The sequence below is a fragment of the Artemia sp. Qi Xiang Cuo genome, chromosome 3 (genome assembly GCF_049724085.1).
Source record: "Artemia sp. Qi Xiang Cuo chromosome 3, ASM4972408v1, whole genome shotgun sequence".
NCBI lineage: Eukaryota > Metazoa > Arthropoda > Branchiopoda > Anostraca > Artemiidae > Artemia > Artemia sp. Qi Xiang Cuo.
Window position 1 is genome coordinate 18,282,272 of NC_142796.1, and position 16,547 is coordinate 18,298,818.

General features: G+C 34.3%; 1 protein-coding gene across 1 annotated transcript in view; it reads right to left on the reverse strand.

The window, feature by feature from the left end:
* Nucleotides 1-16,547, reverse strand: part of LOC148953826 (signal-induced proliferation-associated 1-like protein 1) — a 161,610-nt gene that overhangs the window by 81,569 nt on the left and 63,494 nt on the right. Inside the window, exons 5-8 of the mRNA XM_089085918.1 lie at nt 10,764-10,845; nt 8,567-8,723; nt 4,291-4,394; nt 1,644-1,801 (exon numbers count right to left, since the gene is read on the reverse strand). Of these exons, the coding sequence (XP_088942044.1) occupies nt 1,644-1,801; nt 4,291-4,394; nt 8,567-8,723; nt 10,764-10,845 (501 nt within the window). The remainder of the gene's footprint in view (nt 1-1,643; nt 1,802-4,290; nt 4,395-8,566; nt 8,724-10,763; nt 10,846-16,547) is intronic.

The window sequence follows — 16,547 nt, forward strand, 5'->3', positions numbered from 1 at the left end:
TCTAAATCTCGACAACTAATGAGCTCACTGTGAAAGAATACCAAAAAAGAAAGAGCAAAATCAAATCAAGGAAGACAATCCACAAGCAAATTACAAGATCAGAAACGGGCCAGGGATCGCAAGGAAGATTAATTCAAAACGTTGAAAAAATTAATATTTAGTGCAAGCATTGTAATTCAGCGGCGCTTAACAGTAGTTCTAACACAATTATTAAAAAGGAAAAATAAATTATTTCGCCACATTAAATAGATTTAGGCATTAAAAAACGGAGAATATCTACTTTGAGAATTCTCAGCAAGAGAGGCAGTACTATCCTAAAAGCAATATAATGAAATAACAGAACAGTCACAAACATATAATGCTTAAATTTACCAGTAATTCACTTTGGTGGAGGTGGGGGGCAGAGGTGAGGGATGACACTTTTACTTGATTAGATAAAAATGTTCATAGTTTTGCACCAATGGTCCCTCTTATGACTAAAGATCGTCTCTGACTTATTCCATATTACTACTATTACTACTAAAAACTCACCTCACCAAGCCACCTGAGGCCAACACAGCTACACATGCTCTTTTTCTATCCCAATTTGTTCAAAGCCTCCCCCTTTACACCCTCCTGTGAGTTTTTTATTTCCAATTTTCTTCATACCTTTTAATTCCCCATATCTTTGGAACTTTTACTCCCTCACTCCTCTTTATTCCCTCATTTTCTTTGTTCTATTTATTCACCCATTTTCATTATTCCCTTTACTCCGGTATTTCTCTTTAATCCCCCACTCTCTTATATTTCTCCAATTTCTTTATTCCCTTTCAGATGTCCACTTCTCTTTATTCCCCCACTTTCTTTATTCCTTTCACTCCCCCACTTGTCTGTATTCCCCCGCTTCTATTTATTCTCCCACTCTCTTTTAGAGCAGCTTTGCAAGTTAGTACCACTAACAAGTGACAGCAGCATCAAACCACCCGAGGCCGACACAACTACACACGCTCCTACAGTTTTTGGTTATTATCTCACAAGAGTGACAATCTCATATACAGCCTTTAAACATGACAGCGATTTAATCTCTACTACCACTCTCAAAGGAGTGTAATCCAGTAATATTACAGTCACTAGCCTATATTGCAGGGCAAAATTATTGCCTCTTCAACCTTTTTAGGCAAAATTATTCCTATGTCTTCCATTCTACACAACTTTTGACTAACTTAAGAATTGGCTTATTTAAATTATTGATTATTTTATAGATTTGGCTAGATTCAGTGAATGCGATGATCAGTAATTTTTCAATAAGAAAGAAAGACCACCCGGCACAAAAATATTATACTCATCAAAGGCCTCTAACGCACAATCTTTCACATGTCATAAAAAAGATAGTTATTTGAAACGGCAGTCAATGCGGGGTTCCCACAACGTTAAAACTACCACGAAGTTAATACTATAAACTTTGTCCCGTTCATACAAAAAACTCGTTTTTTCGACGTTACAGCAACTTCTTGCAGCAACTTAGCTCTCTTTCTTGGAAAAGCTGAATAAAATTCAGCTTCTTTCCGACAATAATAAAGTTGATTATGTCAGGTGAATGCTTTTCGGACAACTTTGTCAAATTAGGTGAAGTCGTGAAAGCACTGCGTAAGGCTTAAACTTACGTGTATTTTGTTACTTCTGATCCTGGGTTGATAGCCCGTATAACAATGAAAACATGTTGAAACTGTGAACGAATGTTCTTTGGAGTGAAAGGACGGGCACCGGGCTCTTGAAAAACGATTGTCACAATATCATTTCCAATGTGTCGCTTTCGCAATAGCTAGAAGTAAGGAAATTTATGAAGCAAAGATAATATTAAGGTAATTATAATGCAATTAAATACTGCTAAAAGGAACTATTCGACGTTCATTAGCATAAGCCAAACCACATCTACGTAAACCCCTCCTCCCCAATCTTTCCAAAGCTCCCTCTCATAAATTCGCTTTCTTGAAATCCTTTCTGATGATCTGATTTTACTTATTAGGAGATAACCAGCCTATAAAACAAAACAAACATACTAGATCTTTTTAAGAAAGATATTTACATACTTTTATATTTTATTTACATTAAAAGATGTTTATTGATTATTGTGGTAGTGTTGGTGGTGTCGGTGGCAAATAATTTTTTACCTTTTTATCATAGTGATTTGTTTCTTCTATCTCCTGGCGATGATGAACGTTCTCCTGAAGATGAACGTCTACAAGGCAACTGTTCGATCGATCCTGCTCTACGCCTGTGAAATTTGGCCTTTAAAGGCCGAAGAAACACGTTCACTAGAAGTATCCGACTAGAAGTATCGCTGCATGAGACACATACTACGGGTCAGCTGATGGTCTCATATCTCAAACGCTGAAGTTCGAAGACGTTGTGCCAAGAAGGCCCTCTCGGTAATCATAAAACAACGACGACATAAAACAACGAAATTCCTGGTACATTCACTACGACGGCCAGATGGAACCATATCCCGCGACGTCCTCACCTGCGCCCCCTTCCAACTGGAAAACAGAGACCAGGCACCCAGAGAAAGAATCTCTGGCAGATGTTCAAGAATGACCTGGATCCTTGGGGTGTCTCCGGCCGACACGGACGTCGTTGGGATAAGGACTGGCTGTAGATTGCAGAAGAGGCTGCTTCTGACAGATCGCGTTAGATTACGTCAGTCATACCATCGTCCATTGGTGCTAGATAGGACGGATCATCGTCTGGTTCCCGCCGAAAGTAAAACAAGTAAAGTAAATCTCCTGGCGATCAAGCGTTTCTTTTAAAGGAGGTAGTAAAATGTTGTTTTTTATGTTATTTATGAGTTTTATTAATAAATCCTTTTTAAAATGTTTACAAAAATAGTAGCGAAATTATACCTCGCGATATAAAAATAGTTTTCGTATTATCCTGGATTCCTTACAAAATCTTAATATTACCTGTTCCTCCTCATGCACCCCTTCCTTCTTTTACATTGGTTTCAAACCTATTCTTGCACCCTCAACTCTCAAAATCTCTTAGGATTCATTTATTCTGCAGACAATTTTTTATGACACCCAAATCGTATGCATCATCTAAGCCCATGAAAGTTTTTCATTCCCATTTGATAAACGTTCATCCGTTCCTTTTGTTGTGTTTCTTAGGAAAAATTCCATCAAATTAATCCGTTTTAGGGGATAAAGTAAATCAAAACAATCCATATAAATGGGGATAGGACATAAGCTTGCTTAATCACTGATTCCTCAATCACTTCCTGACCTTCACATCACCCCCTAACCCTCCTTTCTACCTTAACCGAAGCCAAATATTTTTCCTACATAGCATTAATCACTTTAACTTACTTATCTGGTTTACCTTAGAAGGATAGGACTTCCACTGAAGCTTTACTATCTGAATCTAATACCTGCTTATAATCTATAAAACTAAAGATGTCACGTCCGACCTATTCAAAAGCATGAAAAAAGACAAATAAAAAACTGGCCACTATTTCACTTTTTATTATTAATACATTTCTCTTTTTCTTCTCAGTAGCCTTTATTTTTTTTATTTTTTTTAATAGTTGTACAACAGTACCTTTTGGGATTAATCGTTGATTCTTTTCCCTATTTTCTTAAATTAGTTTTTATGTCGAAGCAGGCACAGATTTACCAATAGGCGCACTAGGCTGGGGCCTAGAGGTGCACAATGCCAGGGGGCGCAATAAATTATCACTGATTGAATTTTTTCGTAACAAAAACTGATATGATTTATCGTCAAAGTGCCAGGTGCACTCAGCCGCCACACTGTTTATTCACAGAAAAATGAACTTAAAGGAACACAGGAATTCCGTGGCCACTTATAAACTGTCGGATGTCTCCCTAGAATGGCACCTGAGAGTTCGTTATAACCTCTGTCTTTCATTACTTTTAGCTCATCAGTTGCGTTCTATTCAGCACTTCCGCTATCCCCGAATTTTCAGAGATTTCCTAGAAAATCTCGCAAAAACGGAGCGGCAAAAACGCTTGGGCCTAGAAGCGTCAAATCTTCAAATCCGACCCTGTGTCTAAGGAAGATTTTTAAAGACTAAAGGAAACACAAAACACATCTTATTCAAGGTTTTGCTTTTTGGAAGTCTGCGTAGTCTGACTAACAGAAAGCACGTTTCTACGCTTAAGCATAAATAATTCCTTATACCGAATATTTCTCTGCATTAAGTCCTCAGAAACTTCCGAGGGGGCAGGGTATCATCTTCCATTGCCCTTTCATGCAAGTTTTACCGCTATTATATAGTAGAAAAACATTTCAATTTACCTGTTGTCTATTATTTGGCGTAAAAGGCAGTAGAGTTGAAACATGGAACATTATCTCACAGCCTTGATGTTCAGCGTATATTGAGTATTGACCAGTCGAATCCACTGAAAAGAACAAACAGCTTTATTATTTTTATATCTGAAAAAATAATACAAAGAGCTAAAATTACAGCTAAAATTAAGCTGAGTGTATTTTTTTATAGTGTTTGACAAGAGTAGGGGCTTCTATGGACACCAGAATTTCAGTAAAAATTCAGACGTTGGCTTGCAATTAAGATTAAGGCCGAAGAAAATATCGAGAAGTTCCCATCTTCAGCCATCCTCCACCTCTTATGCACTATTAAGTTTCCTTAAAATTTGTAGCCTACAGATGTTTGTAAATTTCGTCATCAGATGTTTGTCAGAATAGGCATAAAACAACGACCAAAAAACGAGGCATTAAGATCGAAAATAGGCAGTAGTGGACAACATGAATTACGAAACTTTAGGGGAATTATTTCACCCAAAGCGACAAAGATTTCTTTGAAAGGTTCTCATGATGTGACATTTACGCGACTCAACGTGGCAGCAGTGACGTGAAAATTTCATATAAAAAAGAAAGAAAAAAAAACCTGCAAAATCACGTCTTTCGGGTATGAATAAACCTAAGATGAGTCCGGAGGGCGAAAACAAATTGTTTCATCTTGATGTCCTTGACAACTTACCATAATAATCACCTGAGAGACTGAGTCGGGCACGAAACACTTTGGCAACTATGATCTAAATGCAATGATCCCTATGGGGCTGAAAAAATCTTCTACGTCACTAAAACCTATTCCGAATAGAGACAATTTATTGATTTATAAAATAATAATAATAATGATAATAATAATAATACTAATAGAAAAAAAAAACATTAAATTTTTTACGACCGACGAACGACGAGGAAAAAACTGGAGTATAAAAACAAATGAAAAGAATCCTTTCAGAGATGACCCCATTGAGGTTTTTTTTTATTACTATTACTATAATTCATGGGGACCCGCAGTGGGGGGGGGGGAGGGGGCATGCCCCCCTGGAATTTGGACCAGAGTAGGAAGAAAATAGAAGCATCACAACTAATCAAAGAAAAAGAAATTCCTATTTTTATTTTGTCTTTAAGAACTGCTACGAAACTTGCTTAGAATCAATCCAGAATTTAATTCAATTCTTAGATCTTAGATTAATTCAATATAGGTCATTATTTATCTATCTAAAGGAGACCGAAACCGGATCCCGATTTAGGGTGTAGAGTAAATACTCTCAGAGGCATTCTTATGCCCTAACAACAGTGCGACAAGCTTGATAAAGCTTACCGCATTTGGAAATTAATAAACAAAGAAAGTTTTATATATATATATATATATATATATATATATATATATATATATATATATATATATATATATATATATATATATATATATATATATATATATATATATATATATATATATATATATATATATATATATATATATATATATATATATATATATATATATATATATATATATATATATATATATATATATATACATACGGCGTCGTGCCCTACCAGGATCAATGATATATTTCTTTGTTTTTCTTACCATAAAATTTATTTCTACTCCAATCTCCGCTATTCTGGTAACTGCCCCCCCCCTCCTGTAAAATTTTCTGTGGGCACCCTTGCTATAATTGTTGTTAGGGCTCTGCCTCTAAAATGCCAAGTCTGTTCTTCAGACATGCTGTATTTGCATTGATATTCAAAGGAACTTCAGTGTAATTAGGTTACTAGCCAGATAATCAGGATTATTTATCCATGCCATCACAGTCGCAATAATGACATCCTGGATTACAGGTCCCAAAATAAGATAGATGAGGATCTGTTGACTTAAGCTCTATTATTTACTGGCAGAATTGTCAAGCCTGATAAGAACAATTCCATATTTTATTGCATCGGTTATTCACAAACTTTTTAGTGGATCACGCGACCACGCGCAGTCAGGCGACCCCCAATTTAATCTTAACTTATCATTAAGTTATGTAATCTTCCACAGCAGTTTCTGTAACATAGACAGTGCTAAGCAGACTCTAGCTCTCCTTAGAATCCTATGTCATCATCAATTTATGTTACGTTTCGCAAATGACAATAGCCAAAAGTAAACCGGAGCAACAAAATGAAAATTCTAGATATGTAATTATTAAACTTTGAAAATAAATTAGTAAACTTTCCCCAGAGAACCTTTCATGCTTGATCAGAGCTTGAGACTCCATTCCACATTTTTAATTTTTGAGTAATTTGCTTACGGTGATTTTGAAAAATTTAGACATTAAATTTGATGGTTTCACTGATTTTTACTTTAGCCAAATGTGAGAGGACTTACTTAAATATGAAAAACTAAAATAACGTAACTTACACTACTTACGCATGGTTCATTTTTAAGTCCTGTCGTATCTAATTACGCCATCAGAGTAGTCACTCGACAGAATCCACCTACTTAGTTAAGCTAAATGTCAAGGTATCTCACTTTTACATACAAACAACATTCTTTTTTAGCTGATGGCCTTGAAAACTCCAGAATATCGTTGCTGTTGTTTGATGAAATTGGTCTTTCCTTTGCAACTTCAGAACCGTAGAAGCTACTTTCTAGGTTTTGCACTGAAACCAACTTCCAATGGTGCAATCCAAGTTGGTTCAGCTACAATTCTATATTCCGGTTCACTTAGGTATTTCAGCATTCCATTTAAAACTTTTGCTATATCCACAAAACAGCTTACAATTGATTCTTTTCATGAAAAACTTAAAAAATCCTACACGCTACTCGTCAGGGTAAAGGGCCGATTTGTTAAAGAATCATTAGTCGATTATATAACGTGTTTTTCGCACTACATTCTTTTTATTACACCCCTTTGAAAACTTTTCTCCGCTTCTGATAAAAAGCAAACTCAATAAGTATTTTCTAGGCTCTGCAAGTATTTTCTCAGTATCCCATTCATCGTTCCCGCGGTATAATTGAACCGTTATCGGTACAATTTAGAGGTATTGGTACAATGCGGTATATTTGGAAATTTGTTGGTACAATACAAATTTTCCAGTATATTTTGGTTTTACTTGCTCCTTTTGTTACTTGGATATCTTTTCAAGTTTTAGTTTATTGAATTTTTTCTTATTGTTATAGCAAATTTTTAGCCTGCTAATCTGGTGCAAATTAATCTCTTGCGGTAAAATTTCAGCCGAAAAACTGGTGCAGTTTTTTTTTTTTCAAAAAATTGGCACTACTAATATATTTACTACAATCTGCGTAATTGAAGTTCATATACCTTTAACAAAATCGTTAATTTTACTCTAATAAAATTTGCTCTAAAAAAATTGTCATTACTGAGATTCGAACCTACGACCAGTCGTGCTCCTTTGATTTGCTCATTTTTTTGTCTTTTTTCTACTGTTCTTTCTCCCTGTATTTCCGGCCTTATAGACTTGAATGAATCCACATATTAAGATACGAAAATATCTTATCTAATCTTATTATTGTTTCTTTGTATTTTTTTTTTTCTACTTGACATTGTTTTGCAGCCTGGGAGGGTCCATCCAAAGATTTCGAATCTTTATTATTAGGGTAGCGGAGTTCTGGATTAACTTTCTTCTACATTTCCCGACGGTATGGTGTTGTGGAGATTTATCAAAAACGCGAGACAATTTCGAGACAATTAATTTCGAGACAAATATTATTAATATTTTTAATATTATAAATATTATTAATATCTCGAAATTATTAATTTCGAGACAAAAATTATTATATAGCCCACGCCCAAGGACTCTCTGGATGTGAACCCCTGTTTCCCCCTTCCCCAATAAAAATGCTGAAGCTACGCCCCTGGCCTTACATAGTATTTGCATAAAAGACACTACTATATTTTTGGTCTTTGATACTTTACTATATTGGATTGTGTTCAAATGTGAGTTTTTCTTTCGTTTTTTTTTTATTTTTTTTTAGCCTTTGGTCTGTTTTTCCTTTTTGTTTCAGTCAGTTTTTGTAGTTGTTTTTCCGCTGTAAAAGGATTCCAGACGTAAATCTCGAATATTCCGACTTTTATTAGTATTTTCGTATTATATTCTTCGCTACCTTATTGAAAAATTTATTTAATATTGGTCCATGGACTTTTTCAAACCTTTCAGTAAGTGAGCTCAATTAATTTGTTGAACGAAAATTAAATTTCCTCCAGTAAGAAAATAAAAACAACATTAAAGTTATAGAGAAAAGGGCTAGGCTTACTTTTATTATCTAGTCCAGCTTTGTACTTGTCGAATCCTTTTAGTCGAACCTTCTGACCGATGAGATCAAGAAATTCATTAAAGCAGGCGCTCCCTTCTTCGTTATTATACATCTCTTCTTCTGTAAATTGACCACCTTTACAATAAAGTACCCCAACCTGAAATTATAAAACGATTTAACCTAATGATTAATTATCAAATGATAATCTTTAATTAAGTTGATTCAATTAATTTAAATATTGAATTCAATTGAATTCAATGTTAGTTCAAATAATCTAACAGCCTTAATTCATTATTTTCCAATTATACTAATTAATTATAAAACGATTATAATATGATTAATTATAAGACAATTCAATCTTAAATTTCAAGATGATTTCTTTATTTGCGGCTGCTTTTGTCAATTAACTCTGACTACGAAAATTCTTAAACAAGATCTAGCCTACTTTATCTGTGTTGGAAATAGTCCATTAGCCTTCTGCTTAAGGGAGTGAGGAGGTGGCCACATTTTAATTTTATGTACACCAGGTCGTGCACCCCCCGCGATCGTGCCAGTTCTTACATCCCCTAAAGACTAACAAACAGAGAAAAAAAACACAATGAAAAAAACGACAAACGACACTGAGTAAATATATCTTTCATCCATACATTCCCTGCAAGAGTGACCCCTTGCAGGAGAGCTAAGTCAAAACCTTAAGATAAATTTGAAGAAAATTATTAATATATTTACTACAATCTGCGTAATTGAAGTTCATATACCTTAAACAAAACCGTTAATTTTACTATAATAAAATTTGCTCTAAAAAATTGTCATTTGTGAGATTCGAACCTATGACCAGTCGTGCTCCTTTAATTTGCTCATTTTTTTTATTATTGTCTTTTTTTCTACTGTTCTTTCTCCCTGTATTTCCGGCCTTATAGACTTGAATGAATCTACCTATGAAGATACGAAAATATCTTATCTAATCTTATTATTGTTTCTTTTTATTTGTATTTATTTTATTTCTTTTTCTACTCGACATTGTTTTGCAGCCTCGGAGAGTCCATCCAAAGATTTCGAATCTTTATTATTAGGGTGGCCGCGTTCTGGATTAACTTTCTTTGACATTTCAAAAAAGTTACAGAGCCAGGTGAATAAAATTTGCAGATATCAGCTCAAATAGCAATTCTAATATCTCTGAAAGTTTCATCCTTCTTCTTATTGTTCTTCCAGCAGGACCAGACATATTTTCCGCCACAGCTGACATCTGAAATTCAGATGTTACTCGGAAACTACAACTGACATCTTTTCTCTTGATGATAAATTTTACATAGTTCCATTCCTTTGACAACCAGGTCCCCCCCCCTCCCATGTTGCTCCAAAAATTTTTACTTTTGGACCCCCCTTGCAAGGGGATGGGGATACTTTTAATTGTCAAATATGTCTGTGCCTACGTCAGCAATAAAGAATAGGAAATCTAGAGAGACAACAGCGGTTATGGCCTCTATTTGAAGCGGTGAAGATACACCTTGACAACCTCAATTTGTATTTCGGAGCAGCCTTTGGTCCAGAAGGCCTGTCTGTGAACTAGCTTACAAAAGACTGTTATGTTTTCTTAAAATTTTTGCTTTCCGCAATTGCGGTTCTGCCCTTTTTTGCACCAGGGCAAAGTTTTTGCGAGCCCCCCGTCTAGCAAAAACTTTCAGGCCAAATTCTAACAATTTTAAAATTATTATTTTTCATTTTATTAACAATTAATTTAATTATTAATAAATTAATTTTCATAAATATTTAATTATTTAATCATTATTATTTTTATCTTTCATTTTATTAACAATTAATTAATTATTAATAAATTAATTTTCATAAATATTTAATAATTAATTTATTATTTTCACTTATTAGCTGCGTCCTTCAATTTAATAAAATAAAATTTCAAAAATTAGAAAATGAATATAACCGTTAGAATATTCATTAGAAATTTTGCACCCTAAAATTTCTGCGTTCATGGCAAATGACGCCCCCCCCTCTCCAAACCGCCCAGGGCTTTCGACTGACCTGTTTAATAGGAACAGGATTTTATCTATTCCATAATTGATCTAAAATAAAACCCTAACGTTATCACCCAGCTGCAAAATTAGGTTTATTTTACTTTAACCACGAAAAAAAAAAGCAAAAAAAGCAGTGCTTTGCGGTCTACCAAAAAATTAGTTTTCACCTTGTAATGGTTTGACAATCCTTGATGGTCCAATTTCAGAAGTTGATCTTCCGTCGTTTGCCCAGGGGTACCCAATCGTAAACTGAAACAAAACATAAAAACTCAAAAATGTGCAATCTAAACGACAAGAGTTAATAGAGATAATAGTACGTTGCTTCCGCACCTTTATGAGATTTATGCTTCCTAAATGTAATGAGAAGCGTTACACTAGGGAAGGGCTTTTAGCTTTCAGCGGGCTATAAAAAAATACTGTGAAATTTGCGTTAAATGGAATCTCAAGGAACCAGCAACTTTCCATGCATTAGGCTTAAACGTTCCTTAGTCATTTTTTTTAATGTAATATGAGAGAAAATAAACCAGCGTACTTACAACGTACCAAAAAAATAAATCAAACACTCTTTCGGGATTGTTTATGGATAAAATACTCTTGCCCTTTTTAGTGAAGATAGGAATTCACTTGTTTTTGCATTTTTCCGACCCCCCGCCTCGAAACAAATTTCTTGGTTTTGGTTTCAAGCCAGGATGCCAAAGGATTAAGGTACATTCTACGGAGCTGGATCAACAATATTTTATTAGCAAGGAGATCTAGGCTAAGCCTATGAGAATTTGAATTAGGTATATGCGAAGAAATGTGTTTCGGAAATGGAAGGATTCAGAAATTACAAAAACAAATGAATTATATAAAAATCTAATATAAACATACAGATTTTTAATCTTCGGAATTACGGTTTCTAGATTTTAACACAAAAGAATATCAGTGACCCCCCCCCCCCATGTATATACTTGATTGACACTATTCCAAAATCGGAGCAAAAACGCGTGTGCTCACATTCTGAACCGAACTTTCACATGATTTCAATATTCAGTTGGGTAATACAGAGACATTTCAAGCAAAAACCCATATTATAACAATAATTGTGGGTGACATAAGACTTTTCCCATTGGCCATCGAAAAATTAATGTTCATAGTCTCTGGACTTCGTGTCTGGATCTTCCAATTAAGCACATGAACTTTCAAGTTCATAAAATAAAGCAATTAGAAACAAGCTTATTCAAACTTTACGACTTACAAAAAATTGATTAGATTTTCAGCTCATTATCTCCTCTGCCACTTTTCTCTGTTTCTCTCTCTCGCCCTCTCAGTCTTTTGTTCTTTCATTTTATTGCTTGCGCAGCTCTCTGCCTCTCTCTCTCTCCCTCTCTCTCCCGTGAACCATTACAAATTATCTGAGGGAACGCCCGCCTTCCGCCACCTCATGTATATCACAAAACGCCAAGTGTGCCACCGAGTTCTACCACACTTGGCACGCGCCAACTGGTGTATATGATTTCTGATACTGGGCGCCCCTAGAAATGATCCTTGTCTGTTCCTTTTTAATCTTTCTCTTTCTTGACTTTTTCTTTCATATCCCTCGCCTTCGCCCATATTTTTTGCGTTCTTCACCATTTTACGTGTATATTTATTACCCAAAACAGAGCTACGCTTCAGGGATCCTTCGTGTTATCAGCGTATTGTTTGTCTTCTTGAACAAATAAACTGAATGGAAGCCTCCAAGGAATCAGATATAAATATCGGATTATGCCAATTATCGCACCACGATCCTCCCTTCATGTGACCATAAGTTGTCGTTGCATTCGCTACAGTGGTTTTCCTGGGGTAGTGATGAACATCCATAGTGGTCGATAAATCATCGATATTTCTTTATCTACAAATTATAATCAAACACTTCCGCTAATTAAAAAATAACCAAAATTGCAGTTTATAGTTCGTTAGAAACTTCACTTATTTTACCGGATTGTTCATTTGCCGTTAGTCCGATCTCTTCTATGCGTTTGAAGCGATGCTACTTTGAATTTCGAAATTTCGGGGAAATTGGCTAGATTTTCGGAGAGGTAAAATGAAATTTTGGAAAGAAAAATCAGTTTTGGAAAAATAGAGCAAGGGCGTCAAAATCGTTTCTTAGAGGAATATATATATATATATATATATATATATGTATGTGTATATATATATATATATATATATATATATATATATATATATATATATATATATATATATATATATATATATATATATATATATATAAAAGATAAGATAAATTTGTAACCACTTCTTAAAGCTTTTTTTTTACTTGCAATTTGGTAGTTCAAAAATAAGTATGTAATGCAAATTCGTAGTGTAAAGTTTGATCGACTGAAAATAGTAATCAATCCAACTGTAATGATTGATGATTCCTAGTTCATACATAGACTGCTAAAAACATTCAACAATTCTGTGGCGTCTGGCAAACCTGTACACAGTCATTACCCCGAACAAAAGGGTTCATCCCAAGCTTTTTGAAAGATTACAAACGAAACAAAAATGTTTTTGTTGTAGATTCTAATATCATAATCGCATTTTGATAGAGGTAAGGGGGAGAGAATTTTCTTAACACAAACTGTGATTATTTTTAAAATAAATATTTACATAAACAGGGCAGGGTTGCTTCTGAAAATTTAACAAAAACCAAAGATTTACTTGCAAAAAATCCCAAAATTAGAAAAAAAATTTCAAGATGTGAAATAATAATCAACCTATGCAATTTGTAATGTCGGTAAATCCTAGCAAATCATTAGTCTTCTAGCCCCAGACACAATCAAGTGACGTTATACAACGGGTACCTAAAGCGAGAAATTCTTATTACATTGTCGGTGTAGGTAGGTTTTCGATCCTCACAAAATATGCGCTACGATTTTTTCCTTTTTTTATGCCTACTTTCCAACAGCCTCTGCTGGTGCCAAAACAAATGCAATGTATATACTTTTATTATGGCAATGCATAAAATATCTTTTCCTCAAAATGCCAAGCTCAGAACCGAAGCCTCATGATCTAGAGGGAAATCTCAATGAGAGGCATTTATGATAGGAGTAGCGGAGACCGGTGACAATTGGGAGGAATATGTTTCAGTACTTCTAGCTCAAAGGTTATCAAACATTATTCTCTGTACTACTTCCCTAAATGAAACAATACAGTTTAAAACTTGACTTTTTACGGATTTTTCTCTTTCAAATCATAGAACCATAACAAACTTACTATCCCCACGAAAAGCTTAATGGCATTATTTTCACTCTCTTGTCAAATATGCCCTTTCGTTTTCGACACAACGACTTTTGAACTTGTAGCAAAAATCGGATCAAATCGGACTGAAAACGTAAAAAATAGTCATTTTACGCAAAATAATAGCTATATGAACCTAAGGTTATACTAACCACGGCAGAATCGTTGAAAACTTGTTTTCACATCCATTTTTCTTTCTTTCTTTTTTTATGCATTTGGATTGGCCAAATGTCTATAAACAGAGCCGGCTGTGACAACCCAGTCTTTCTTTTTTAATCTCTAAATGATTTTCAAAGAAATAAACTATAAGTTAGGATAAGAGACATATTGTGTGCTGCAAAATAAATTGGCATTGGATTTGGCCTTTGTTATATCACTTCAGCTTTTATTGTATTTCAATGAACCATTGCTATTATTTCCTCGGAAAAAAATCATCCGCCATAAATAAAAATAAGAAAGCTGAGTCAATAGCGATTTTGATACAATTATATGAAATGAAAAATATAAATAAAGGGTAAGACTTTTAATTAAGACAGTAAAAAATTTATATTAATATATGCCCAAACATTTAGGTAACATTTACGGAAGTGTTTATCTACAAAGTAAAAGAGGATTTGACTAAATACTTAAAAATAGCATAAAATAATAATATATAATAAATAATAGCTATAATAAATAAATAATAATAAAATAATAATAATAAAATAATAATAATAATAAAGAATAAATAATAGCATTAAAAATAGCATAAAGTCACAAAACAAAACAAAATAAATAAAGAAAACAAAGAAAAAGAAGAAAGAGCTCAATCCGAAAACCTTAGTTGTTGTTGAACAAGTCAGAATTAATTTTCAGTGTCTAATAATTGTGTTTCAATCTTTTCTTTCTAAGGTTCCAAGGAGCCACGTAGACAAAGGGCGTATCCCAGCCTCATGCCCCCCCCCCTCAATAAAAAATCAGACCTTGAATTTTACTATTCCCATTTGATTTCTTATATTTCTGATATCTTTTGCCTCTCTAAAATATTTTTAAATGTGTGCCCCCCTTCCCGACAAATTCCTGCGGATGTGGGTGGCTCAAAGGGATTGTAAATTAATTAATTTAACCTAAATTAATCTAACAATAATTACCGGGGTAAGTAAAGATAAACATCAAAAGGAGATAACGGCAGCAGTATCAGCAAGCCAAAAACGTGATCACTTGCTTTAGAATTAGGCGCCATATAAATTGCTTCGATATACAAATCAAAGCCAAAAGAATCTTCCCTATTAAATATGCGTTTACGATAGAGTCGCACCCACTGTTTATAGTTAGTATAAAAGGTTGGCTTGTTATTCAGCAGTTCTTGCCAAAACTTGCCGAGTACTTTTTTGGATATATTTTGACATCTCATCAATATCCGCTTTACACAGAAGCACGTAACACAGAAAGGATAAGGCAAATTAACTAATAATTCAACTTGGTTTCTACCAAGTATCCAAAATAAAAGATAATAAAAAGTATATACTGTTCCGTCCAGGGCCGTATTCAGGGTTTTCCAGAGAGAGAGAGAGAGTAGGGGGGGGGGGGTAACAAAGTATTTCTTTCGGGGGGAGGGGCTACAAATAACAAAAAATATCAAAAATTTGTCAAAAAAACAACCCATTTTTGAAGATAAACAGTTTTAATGGTAAAACATTTCAACTTGAATACTGCAAGAAGAATCTAAATAGAAAGAACTCGTGCTTGGCGATAATATACCCCAGTATGAGTTCTCAAAACAAAGTAAAAGGAGGGGATGGGGTTCCTGTGCCACCCGGATACTCAACTGACGATTGCTGCAAGTTTCAAATTGGTTGTTTTTGAAGTCATCTTACCACTAAAAAATGTATTAGCGCAGACATTGCCATCTTTAATGCAGCAAACAAACTAAATTTATATACGGTAGTGATTTAATCATACTTTGTATTTGTATTTTTAATGTAAATACTGGGGGAAATTGCTCTTCTTTCTACAGGGCATCCTAGAAACCTAAAAGTATCATTTTTACTTCTCTTGTATATCATTAGTTACAAAATATTTTAGCTGTGTAAAAATTAAGTCTTCATTAATTTTACCAATTTGTTAATAAATAATTCTTAATTTTCTAAAAATGAAAAACTAAATTAAATCTAATTTGACACAAAATTAAAACTAGTTATCATAGCAAAACATATGACAACCTGCAAGTCCCTTATCTCGTTTTCATGATATTAATCAAACTCCATTCGTTCTTAGTTGGGAATAGAATTTCAAGTTTTTTTTTCGTCAGAGCGAATTATCATTGTTTACAAATCAAAAATCCATGTATGCCAGAATAACTGGGCAGTTTCCAATTCCTCCCTTAAAAAACATCCTATTTTGAATAAAGCCATTACTCTATCCCCCATATAACTGTTGAATATAACTGAATCCGTTACCGATTTCTGGCTGAACTTCATTTCTTACTTTCTAAGGTATAACATTCTAGGGTACCAATTCACGAAAACGTGAAGAGTAGCGGCGGGGGTGGCCGTCCCTACAGGGCGGCTCGGCAGGTGTATTCACATGATTTTTTTTTGGAGCGAGGGGACAATAACGAAAAGTTTTTATGATAATTTGATTAGAAATACCAAGAAATTTAAGAAAATCTAGTACTTCAGGGGTGGGGACAGGCGACGAGACCC